General features: G+C 46.1%; 1 protein-coding gene and 1 long non-coding RNA gene across 9 annotated transcripts in view; both read right to left on the bottom strand.

Annotated features, from left to right (window-relative positions):
* LOC121915052 overlaps window positions 1-1,908 on the bottom strand; it is a 21,432-nt gene extending 19,524 nt beyond the window's left edge. Inside the window, exon 1 of one of the 2 annotated variants that reach the window (XR_006100638.1) lies at window positions 1,826-1,908. This is a non-coding gene — a long non-coding RNA (uncharacterized LOC121915052). The remainder of the gene's footprint in view (window positions 1-1,825) is intronic. The other variant, XR_006100637.1, reaches the window with a different exon arrangement.
* Window positions 1,909-6,933: 5,025 nt separating this feature from the next.
* The window catches only part of KIAA0319L (KIAA0319 like), a 50,741-nt gene continuing 46,115 nt past the window's right edge, over window positions 6,934-11,559 (bottom strand). For 4 of the 7 annotated variants that reach the window (XM_042439424.1, XM_042439426.1, XM_042439432.1 and 1 more), the window contains 4 exons: window positions 11,373-11,495; window positions 10,718-10,808; window positions 10,510-10,637; window positions 6,934-8,965 (listed from right to left, as the gene is read on the bottom strand). In XM_042439424.1, coding sequence (XP_042295358.1) covers window positions 8,778-8,965; window positions 10,510-10,637; window positions 10,718-10,808; window positions 11,373-11,495 — 530 coding nt within the window. In that variant the 3' untranslated portion in view covers window positions 6,934-8,777. The remainder of the gene's footprint in view (window positions 8,966-10,509; window positions 10,638-10,717; window positions 10,809-11,372; window positions 11,496-11,559) is intronic. The other 3 variants (XM_042439427.1, XM_042439429.1, XM_042439430.1) reach the window with 3 other exon arrangements.

Genomic DNA, 11,559 nt, shown 5'->3' with positions numbered 1-11,559 from the left:
ATCTATCTATCTATCTATCTATCTATCTATCTATCTATCTATCTATCTATCTCCTTTATATACTATCTGTCTATCATCAATCTATCTATCATTTCTGTGTTCTATCTATCTATCTATCTATCTATGTGTGTCTAGGGCAGGTAACAACAACAACAAAGGTACTAGAGCTCCCTGGATGAAATTTCTAAATGCACTCCCCGTCCCATGCTATAAATCCCAGGATTCCCTGGGATGTTGCCATGGCAGTTAAAGTGGAATATATAGCATTATAGCTGTGTGGTGTGAATGGGTTCTTAGGATCGGACTTAGGATCTAATGGCAGTCATGCTTTTACTTGCCTAAATGCAAGGCCTCCCTGAGGTCACTACTCCTGTGGTCAGGTTTTTGGAAACAACAGGTGTGTGCCTTGTGCGATTTATGAGTGCGGACGCATGGAATCCATGACAGGTGGGTTTGCCAGTCAAGAAGCAGCTGTTGATAGCTAAATGCCAAATAAATGTATTGATTTCCCTTAACCCTGTCTTTCCCTGGAAAAGTAGCAGACTCTCCACATCCATACATTGCATGAGGCACACATTCAAACACCTGGAAATTTGGGAACCACTGCCTTACAAGAAAGAAAGATAGGATGGATGGATGGATGGATGGATGGATGGATGGATGGATGGATGGATAAGATGAGCCAGTGTGGCATAATGGTTTAAGTGTTGGACTATGGCTCTGGAGACCAGGCTTTGATTTGCCAAGAAAAACCCAGGATAGTTTTGCCTGAACTGAAGGCACACAGCAACAACAAGTCACACCTCTCAGCCTCAGAGGAAGGCAACGACAAACTTCCTCTGAACAAATCTTGCCAAGAATATCCAACGATAGGTTCACCTTAGGGCCACCATAAGTTGGAAATGACTCCAAGACACACAACAACAGCAAGCCACTCTCTCTCAGCCGCAGGGAAAAGCAAAGGCAACCCTTCTTTGAACAAATCTTACCAAGAAAAACCCATTATAGGGTTGTCATAAGTCAGAAATGACTTGCACACAACCACAAGTCACTCTCTCTCAGCCTCAGGGGAAGGCAATGGCAAACCTCCCCTGAACAAATATTGCCAATAAAAACCCATTATCGATGCCAGCCACAGATGCTGGCGAAACGTCAGGAATAAACTCTTCCAGAACATGGCCAAAGAGCCCAAAAACACACACAAAAACCTATAAAACCCATTATAGGTACAGCTTAGGGTTGCCGTAAGTCGGAAAGGACCCGAAGGCACACAACAACAACAACAACAACAACCAGTCCCACGCTCTTGTTCTCAGGAGAAGACAAAGGCAAGCCAACTTTGGACAAATCCTACCCAGAAAACCCAAGGATAGGTTCGCCTTAGAGTCACCATAAGTCGGGAACAACTTGAAGGCACACAAGAACAGAAGCAACAATTGCAACACCATAGTTTTTTGTGGGTTTTTCAGGCTCTGTGGCCATGTCCTAGAAGAGTTTATTCCTGATGTTTCACCTGCATCTGTGGATGGCATCTTCAGAAGATGCTGGCGAAACATCAGGAATGACCTCTTCTCAAACATGGCCACAGAGCCCGAAAAACCCACAAAATAATATGGATGCTGGCCATGAAAGCCTTCGACTTCACAAACTGCAACACCCCTCACCTCAATCCAGCCCTTCCATCTCTGGAAGGATCCTTACAAAGGCCCTCCAGTGTGGCCAAGCTCCCAGTTTGGCCAAGGATGGATCACAGCAGTTTGCACGGCATGGAAATGGAAACTTGTGCGCCAGAGAAGGCACACCAAAAAGGCACTAACCCTCCTACCTCAGCCTTGCTACACCGGGCCCACCATCGACCGGACAGGGTCATTCTTCCATATTAAAAACCAGAAGTGGAAGCCCCTTTGAGGCCAGTGTCCCAGAGCAGAGGCAATGCTTTGCTTACGTACGGCAGGGCTGGGACATACCTTTCCCTCTTTTCCACCCCTCTCCACTCTCCAGGCTTTGCAATGTTTGCTTGCTATTTTTGGCAGGTCCCTCCAAACTCTGCTCTGCCTGTTAATAAGGCGAGGGAGAACTCCTTTGGGCCTCGGCTATATAAGGAAAGGTAGAAGGGTCCACAGAGCTAAATATACTGGGAACGAATGGAGGAAGGAGGGAGCGCAGCACATGATGCACGGCGAGGGAAGGGGAGGGAGAGCCCTGTTTTTTTGGCACAGCCGGTGGAAAAGGGATTGTGTCAGGACAATTCAGGAGCAGGCCCTGCTTTGCGCACGTACAGAGAGCTCAGGGCAGGGAAATCATTCCCAACATGCGACCCGAGCTGCGCCATTCAAGGGTTTTGCACCTCATTGCAGAAAAGATGGGTTGCAATAATGTTTTTCCCCAGATGCAACATGGTAACACCTCTTGGTTATGCCAGGCCTCCTCCAGTGCCCACCAAAGGTCATGGCCTGTGGTTCTGCCACGCAACCTGTCACTGCTCTTATGTGCGGTACGTGGCTCTGGATCTCTCTATGCATACATTGTATTGTGCAAATGTCTGCGCATTTTTGCACATTTGCACGGATGGCGAATCGGCTACACTTTCCTGGGAGTTTATCACACAAAGGATTTCCAGAATATCCTAGGAAAAGTGCGTAACTATGCTAAACAATTTCACACGACATCGCACAAAACCCACCATTAAGGTGGTCACAAAGAAGCATTAATGTGCATCTTTTTACTGTCGGGATTTCAGCGCCAAAGCACTGCTTTGTGGATTGTGGGTGTTGTTCTACTTGGTGAAAAGATGGTGCTCTCTTGGAAGGCCTTCCCCCTTGTTCCAGCTTTGCAAAAACCCAGTGTACCAAGTCAGTTCCCAAAATGGTCCCAATGAGAGATCAATGCACAGGGGTTCGAACCTGGGTTTCTCAGTGTCCTGGTCCAATGCTCTAACCATTGCACCCCACTGCCTCGTGCGGTTCCTGAATGTCTTCCAAGACTGCGGCGGAATGAGCGTGCCAATTGCTGCAAATGCGTTGGAACGACAACGATTAATGAATGATTAATAAATTAATATTGATGCAAATAATGAGTTGCTCTCACCTCAGTCATCGCTGAAAAACCGCAGCGCTCTGGAAACAGGATTGTTGACCAAAGCAGTTCCAAACTGCTTGCTTTACTCCGGCCGTTGCCTTTATTTTATCCTTGGACCCTAATGAGATTGTTTTGCTAACGGACTTTCCCTTCAACCCTTTCCTGCTGGAGTTAATGGCCTGACGCATTAGCAAGCGGAGACACCTTTGGAAAGACATTACGAATTTGTTTTAGGAGGCCCTATATGTGAAGGACAGGGAAAGGAGCGGCGATGTCTGGCAACATCTGTGCCGCTGGGGCAAAAAATCCACTCCGCGTTTTAGTTTGGACTTACGCCTTTGAATGCTCGGACTAAAACCCAAAGCAGATTCACTGCCCCCCAAGGCACAGGAGTCATTAGTCACCACCGCTTGGCAACAAATCCACTCTGAATTTTAGCACCACTCCTTGGAAGGAGTCCTTTTTTACAATATAGAAGACTCAGCCTTATAAGGGTATAATGTATTTTAATTTTTAATGGAAACTTTTATTGCGTTTTATGGCATGGTAGTATATTTTGTCGACGGCTGTGGCCTCGCGCTAAAGCGATACAAATAACTATTGAGAGGACGACTCGATAACTAGGCAGACTTGCTAAAGGCCGGGTGACCAGGTGTCCTCCTTTTCCAGGACACGTCCTACATGTCAGCCTTCTGTCCTGGAGGAATTCCAAAACGTCCTCCATTCTGAGCACGACCAAGAAGTATGGCGTTACATTTACATGTGTGTTTGTAGTTCAGAGCAATGCAATTCTCTGAAGATGCCAGCCACAGATGCTGGCGAAACGTCAGGAAGACACTCTTCTAGAACATGGTCACATCGCCCGAAAAACCCACAACAAACTTTGGGGTTAGGACATGTAGTCGCCCTGTACAGAGGGACCAATGCATCTTTGCAGAGATATAGTACATCTCTGAAGCCCCATGACACCCAGCATCCCCAGGCATTTCCTATCCAAGGCGTTGCAGTCATACTACGTATCGCAAGACATTACCATACTTGTGTAAGGGTTGCACAGGAAGACAAACAATACACATATGGTGCAGGCCGGGACCTTTCTCTTGCACCCTTCAGTTGCATTTGCACCCCTTTTGTCTGGCCCTGCTGCAGCAGCGCCGGAATGGCGCTGGCCTTAACTGGCAGACTTTGTTAATTTTCCTTCAAGGACGCCCCTAATTAATCAAGGGCTTCATTTAGAGGCGGGGAAGATCCTGCTGCTCCAGTGCAGCTTGGCTGAAGGTTGATGCCTGAAGCTTCAGCAGTTTTTCCCCTTTCCCCTTGCTAAAATCAATAGCTGTCATCTGCATCTCTCTAGTTTGGCTGGCTTGGGAGCAGACCAAGGCAATGCCATCAGTGCCGTGGCCCATTCCTGGTGGTCTCTAGCAAACAAAAGGAAAGGAGCAGGAAGCCCAATATATAAACTGTTTTAACACTGAATCGCAACCTAGATAGGTGTGCGTGCGTGCCTCTATCCTAGCATTGCACATACATGTGTGCGCATTAGACATTAGAGAGTAAAAAGAAGCAATGAAACATGACGTCTGACTCAGGTCGGTGCACTTAACCAAAACATACTTTCTGGCTTCCGCAAAGAAAAGACGGAAACCGTCACCATCAAATCTCTGGCTGGGAAATCAGGACGCATAGCCACGCAGAACACTTCTCAACTCAGTGTTGAAAGAGGCTCCAAAGGCTTAAAAGAGCAAATGAATTAGGATATTATAAGTACCCTGTACTAGTGTTTTGTGGGTTTTTGGGGCTATGTGGCCATGTTCTAGAAGAGTTTATTCCTGACGTTCGCCAGCATCTGTGGATGGCATCTTCACAGATGCTGGCAAAACGTCAGGAAGAAACTCTCCTCGAATATGGCCACATAGCCCAAAAAAACCCACAAAGAACTATGGATGCTGGCCATGAAAGCTTTTGACTTCACACTGTACTAGGCAAAATCTTAACACAAGTTAGATAAAGCCACTCTGGTGTCTACAGTCAATGCAGGACCCTGCATCTGGTTTAAACCTTCTGCAATGAAAGTGTACAAGGGATTCAGTTACAGTAGGCCCTCCACATTTGCAGCTTTGATTTTTGGTGGATTTGATTTAATGTGTTATCTGTAGGAATTGCTAGGCTCTCCAAAGAAATTCTGAGGAGGCTGACCATGGAGTTGCACTGGGAGACCTTGGCCTGTTATAGACTGCCAAAATAAAGCTGCTTCGGGTCTCTTTGGAGGTACACTGTTTAAATGATGCATGGATCCTAAGAATCCGGAAGCTGCACCAAAGCTGCACTCCAGTGCTTAGGAATGGAGTGTGGCTTTGGCGCGACCTCCGGACTCTTAGGACCCATACATCATTTAAATAGCATACCTCCAAAGAGACCCGAAGCAGCTTTATTTTGGCAGTCTGTAACAGGCCAAAGATAGAGAAAATACTCCTCTAGGCATTTGTAGGTCCTCCACCATTATTTTATGGTAAAATTCTGGCAGATGTTGACCACAGAGTTCTGTTGGAGGACCTAGAGATTCCTAGGTGTTCTCTTAGGTTAAAGAAAGTTGTGTTATTTTATTTGTAGTTTTTCCACATTCATGGGGGTCCTGTGCCTCTAGCCCCTTTTTTTTTAATGTTCATTAACATTACAATAAGTGAGTATATTATTACACGGTCTACTCTTTAACTATTCGAGGGGTGGAATGTAGAGACAGGGATCTGCTGAACCGTTAAATCTAACCCTTTTGTAGTAGTTCTTGCTTGCCAAACTTCACACTTCATATTTAAGAGTCAAGAAGTCCTTATAATTATACATTTGCTAGGCTGCGATATGTTTTTGTTGGAGTAACTCTCCAAGGGTGCTTTCAGATAAGATGGCTTGCTAATAACATAAAAACACAGTGTATCATCTATCCTGTGTTTCACTCTGTAACAGATTTTTCTTGTGAATGTGTGGAATGAAAAACAGATGGAGAAATATCTGTGTGTGTTTGTGTGTTATAATTCAAAACCAATGTAGTGTGGACCACACAGCATGGTAACAGTGGAATGAACACCGCAGTCAGGTATGGAGCCATTCTCTATGAAAAGCAGAAAAACGGAGTGTATGCGTGGAGCTGAACCGAGAAGATAGTCAAAAAGACGTAGCTGTAGAATCAGTACAGTCTGTAGAATCAGTACATACTCACTGAAAGAAGTGGGCAACATGAGCTTTCTTAGACTTAATTCTACTTCCTCAGACACTTTCCACTCCAACAAATGCATCTGAGGAAGTAGACTCAGGTCTAGAAAAGCTCATGCTGCCAACTTCTTTCTTTCAGTTAGTCTCAAAGGTGCTACAAGACCAAACAAAGAGGTGATATGACACACTGGCCATCCAGATAGGATTCCAAAAAGGAGAACCACCTTACAGGACTCACTGGGGTTCTTCTCTAAGAAATGACTGTCGTATTCAATGAAGGCCCCTACACCACTTGTGGCTTCACAAATCCACAGGGATTCAGAAGATCATATACCGTGACTGCAGTCTAGATTCCATTTTGGGAAGGTTTTGTTTAGATTTGTACACCTCTATGACCCAGCCCTTTCACTGCAGCCAAGGGATTGCAGAACTATCCCCTGCTTGGGAAGCAGAGCCTGGCCCAAAAATGAAGACCCAATTTCCCCTCCTCTGGCTTGCTTCCATGGGTACATTGCCTTTTCCCAACCAAGGGACCCCAGACATACCTCCTGATAGCAATTAGACCCCATACATACCTCCTGATATCTCAAGCAACTACACCTGCCATCCAATGTTGGGAGTGGGGAGAGAAAGAAAACAGGAGCCCCATTTACAATTGAAGGGGAGAGATGCCCCTGTGAACTGAGTCACATTTTATTCTTCATCACCTTCAACAAATCAGTAGTGCAACAAATCAGTAGTAAACAGAGCCTGGGGAAAAGCTGTTTTTCATCTCAAGTAAGGATGCTCAGCTTCTAACTTCTCAGAGATTGCTTTTATTTTAATTTCCCCCCTTTCCACACCCCCCAAAAGTCATTGATTTGGAGCGTCTAAAATGTGTATAGCATCTTCATCTTCCTGATGTCCCTTTCCCCCAGTCAGTTATTCTGATAAAAGGGCTAAAATGAGTATCATAAACCTTCAGGTTTGGGTCTGCCAAACTTTGGAAGGCCAGATCCAAGAGTACATGAGCCGGAGCTGGTTCTGCCAACTGGCTGTGAACTGGTGAGCACTTGAGAAATTCCAGTCTGTAAATGTATAGGCCCACATATTGAAGCACAAGCAACTGGCAGGGTTGCCCATGGGACACTGACAACATTGACCGGGAGAAGGAGCAAAAGGAAGGGAGTGCTGGCTTCAGGTGTGCTCACCTTTAGAAAGACAAAAAGAGACAAGCTACTTTTCGAGTGTGAAGCCAAGGGAAGATGGGAGGTGGCAAGAGAAGGGAGAGAAAAATCACACACACAATGATCGCACAACTACGTAGCTTCCATTGGCTCAAAACGGGGAGGGGAGCTGGTGTTTGTATAGTGAGGAAACTTTCCATCTCTGTAAAGAGAGGCTCTCAGTGGAGGCTCCTGTAGTGCTTTTGAGTAAAAGGAAGGTTTAAGGAACCTCTGTGACACTGGACAACCGACTTTCCCTGTGAGAAGCACACAACAAAGATGCACTAACAGACAAAGAGGTGCAGGGATGGGGAATGGGAGTGAAGAGTAGGCATCCATCTACTGAGGATCAAAGGACTCAATCTGGCCATATCTGTCATTGACTCCTACCCCTCAACCCCACCTACACCTTGTGCAAAGAGTTTTGTGAGACATACAGCATATTAGTTATTTTTGAACAAGAAGAGGAATTTAGTGTCCTCCTGTGTTATTGACTACTAAGGAGGAAGGCTTTCAGTATCAAGCCACAGTGTTGGGGAACAGGGCAAGGATTGGAGGAATCAAGACACTGAGGCAATCCCCTCTGTTCCCACCAGTGGCAAGACTAACAATAATTTAAAAATAAAAGTAAACCCTTTACAATCATAAACGTGGCCAAAAGGCAGTTTTGCCCCTTGTGCTGCAGATGATAATGCTTGGCCTTTTTCCCCCCAGAAAGAGGGAAGAGAGAGAGAGAAAGAGGAGCATCCAACAGCATCTTCCTGCAGTTGGAGCGAGTGCTTTTAAAAGAGCAGTCTGAGGCTTCTTGGCTTTCAGGGAAGAGAAGAGCCAAGCTGCGGGTCCTTGCAAACTAAACCTTTCCCTCTTGCACAGGAAGGTGAGTGGTGATGAGTGCTAGCCCCATGGCAAACACATTTTGAGGTGGACTGCAGGGTGTCCATTTTGCAGTCTGGGCAAAGCTTGCGCTTTTCTCACAGCCGTGGTTTGAGGTCCTGCAGCCTTTCAGAGCCAGTGCTGATCCTGCAGTCTCTGTTTCACAGCTTCTTTTTTGACAGAATTTCCCTTGAAATCCAATTTCAAGTACAGACAGTTAAGATTTGGGGGAATTTTTTTCCCAAAGACTAGCAGTAAACAAAAGGTAGTCTTCACATAATACGTTAGCAGCAGTATCCTTCAGAGAACACAGCGGGCCTCCAGAGCTGTCCTCACAAGCGTCCGAGGAGCAGGCTGGCCTTCTGGGTCGTCAGCTGAACCTTCATGAGCAGCAGGCTCCCCCTCGCCCCACAGCTATAGGATCTCCTCCCGCTGGTTCTTTGGCTTGGCTGTCGCCTGCCCATTGTGCAGGAAGCCATTCTGGCTGTGTAGCAGTTTTCCCTTGTCTCGATCCGGCCACGTGAAGATGGCTTCGTCACTGTCCAGCTCCGATTCAGAATGCATCAGGCTAGTGTTCTGGGCCTGACATTTCTGTTTGCTGCCTTGGAAAGGAAACAGAGAAGAAACTATACTTCTGAGTGGGAAAGAGAGCGATTCCTAGAAGGTATATATTACATGTTGCTACCAATGTAGCTTTATAGAACAAACAAGACAGCAGGACTTTCTCCAGAGGTGGTTATAATGTAAGACTTACTAAAACACATGAGACACAAGTAACTTTTTTTGTTCCAGCTGCACACACTTAGACTTGGGATGGAGTACCACAAATGTGTTCTAGGAACGGGTTTGAGGCATTAGGGACAGGAGACAGTGGCTGGCATCTGGTTAGTGGCATAGGCAGGCATACATGCACTTTATGCCTGCATGTATCTTTTTAGGATCAATGAGGAAATTGGTATTCCCTTCTTCCCTCCACATCAACCAAGGCCCCCACCCAACTTAATGCAGAGCTGCTGTTGTTGTTGCCCCCATTCCATGCCTACAGGAAAACAGATTCCACTTCAACATTAGGAAGAATTTCCTAACAGTAAGAGCTGTGCAACAGCAGAAGACACTCCCTCAGAGTGTGGTGGAGTCTCCTTCTTTGGATGTTTTTAAACAGAGGCTGGATTTTTAAAAAAAACTAATTCTGTGTTCCTGCATGGCAGAATGGGTTTGGACTAGATGGCCTTTGTGGTTTCTTCTGACTCTATGATTCTAGGAGTGCAGGAGGAGGACTAGAGAAGCATCAGGAACTTCCCAGATATGAAATGAGATCGTCCCCCAAGATTTTCAGAGGACCACACTGGATGAATAATCATTTTGGTTTCAGCTTCAGGGACCTAGCCAGATGTCTCTCCGATCCCCACTGACTCTCCACTAGGCACAGAATTGGGGATTGGGCTGTAGAAGCTCTACAGAAAGATTGGAGGGGGGGGGAATCAATGAATGGCCAGCTGTGTTCATCCATGTTGAACTACTATGCTGAACCACACAGGAGGCCAACCAACGGCCAAAATGTGGGATCAGGAGAAGAAGGAAAATGAAAGACATAAGCCGCATCCTCTATTCACTTTTAGCTGTCTCCTGAAATGGCTCTAGGTTGTTACCTCTTTTCTGATGTACCTTTCTCTGCCTGCTAAGACAACGACTTCTAATCCCAGTTTCTCATTTTAGCAAGGCTGAAGGTTTGAGCCTTGCTATTTTTTCCTAGCACTAAACAGCTGGCAATAAGGGCCTGGCACATCTGGGCCACTATCTGTAACCTCAGGTTCCACAAGGCTAGAGTAATGTCCAGGCTTAGCACTTTAAAAGGGAAACTGACAGGCCTAACAGAAAAAGGCTTCTCCACACCAAATTCTTTGGTGAATGTTGCTGCCCTGAAAACGTTCATAGAGCAACTGGAGAAAAATGGCCCCCAATTTTGCTATGCATTTTGGCAGGCCTTGCTGGAGATGAACAGACCTAACTAGAACCACTGAAAACTCAGTTTTCAAGCCAACACGCATGCAGCCAGGGGCTTCTCTGTGCCATGCAGAGATTTAAAAACCCCAGTGAATAGAAACCAACTTGTCTCAGCATTCTTGTCACTCCTAACCTCTTTTACCTGCTTTGGGATTTGGTTTTAACTCCAGGCTCTCTTGATCCGTGGCATCCAATATCTTGTATTTGCTCTTCCTTTTGGGTTTCCCTTTACGTCTTAGGGGAGACAAACAAAAAAGGGAAAGCAACAGGCTGAAATTTAAAACAAAGTGCAATGTCCTCACGGAGAACAATTCACACCCATTTCAACTTAGGTTCAAAGCCTTACTCACCTCTTGAAGCAGCAGATCAGCAACCAAGAGAAAATCCCAACCGAGACCACAATGACAAACGATGCAATGACAACATAGAGCACGCTCCATTCTGGAAGAATGACAGAAGGTCAGTCTAAGCATCTGACTCTTGGATGAAAACAAGGAACCTTGTTGTTGGTTTGGGGTTGGGATTTTGCTACTGGCAGGCATGAACACTAAGAGCTCTGAGTGGTCTCTGGACACAGAAAGGGGGGAAAAAGGGAATGCTGGCCTTCCTTGAAATGGTAGAAAATGTGTGGCTTCTGGAGCCAACCTTGTCTAGCCAACACAGCAGCAGTATCTTCTGCCTGCAGTTGATGTTCCAGCTCACACCCAGGCCTAGGTCTCCAGGGCTCAGAAACTGGCTGCAGAGGTCTCTTGGTTGGAGAACATGCACTTCAAGTCTGCCTTCTCTCTCTCTCTCTCTCTCTCTCTTTCTCTAATATATACAATTCTCATGCTACAACAAACTGACGTCTGCCTAATGGGTTGCCCCTTTGTGGGCCCCTCCTCTACAAAATGCAGACATAAAAACTCTGTAACACTGAGAAATTTCATTGTGGCACAAATGTCTCCTGTGCATCCTGATCCATCCCCAAAGGAGGAAGCCTACCAGAAGCCGGAGTGTACCTACCACAGTTGCTCTCGCCATCACCCATCTGCACTTTGATGAAGTTCTCCATCCAGAAAGGATCACAGACACAGCGCTTGGTGAAGGAGTTGCAGTGTCCATGATCTGAACAGTTCAGCTGGCATGCTGGGGAGAGGGGAGAGACATATGCAGACACTCTGGCAGAGTCAAGCAGCATGCCTGAGATGTA

The sequence above is a fragment of the Sceloporus undulatus genome, chromosome 9, assembly GCF_019175285.1.
Source record: "Sceloporus undulatus isolate JIND9_A2432 ecotype Alabama chromosome 9, SceUnd_v1.1, whole genome shotgun sequence".
Taxonomy (NCBI): Eukaryota; Metazoa; Chordata; class Lepidosauria; order Squamata; family Phrynosomatidae; genus Sceloporus; species Sceloporus undulatus.
Note: the sequence above shows the minus strand (reverse complement) of the source record. Positions and strands in the feature narration are given on the sequence as shown.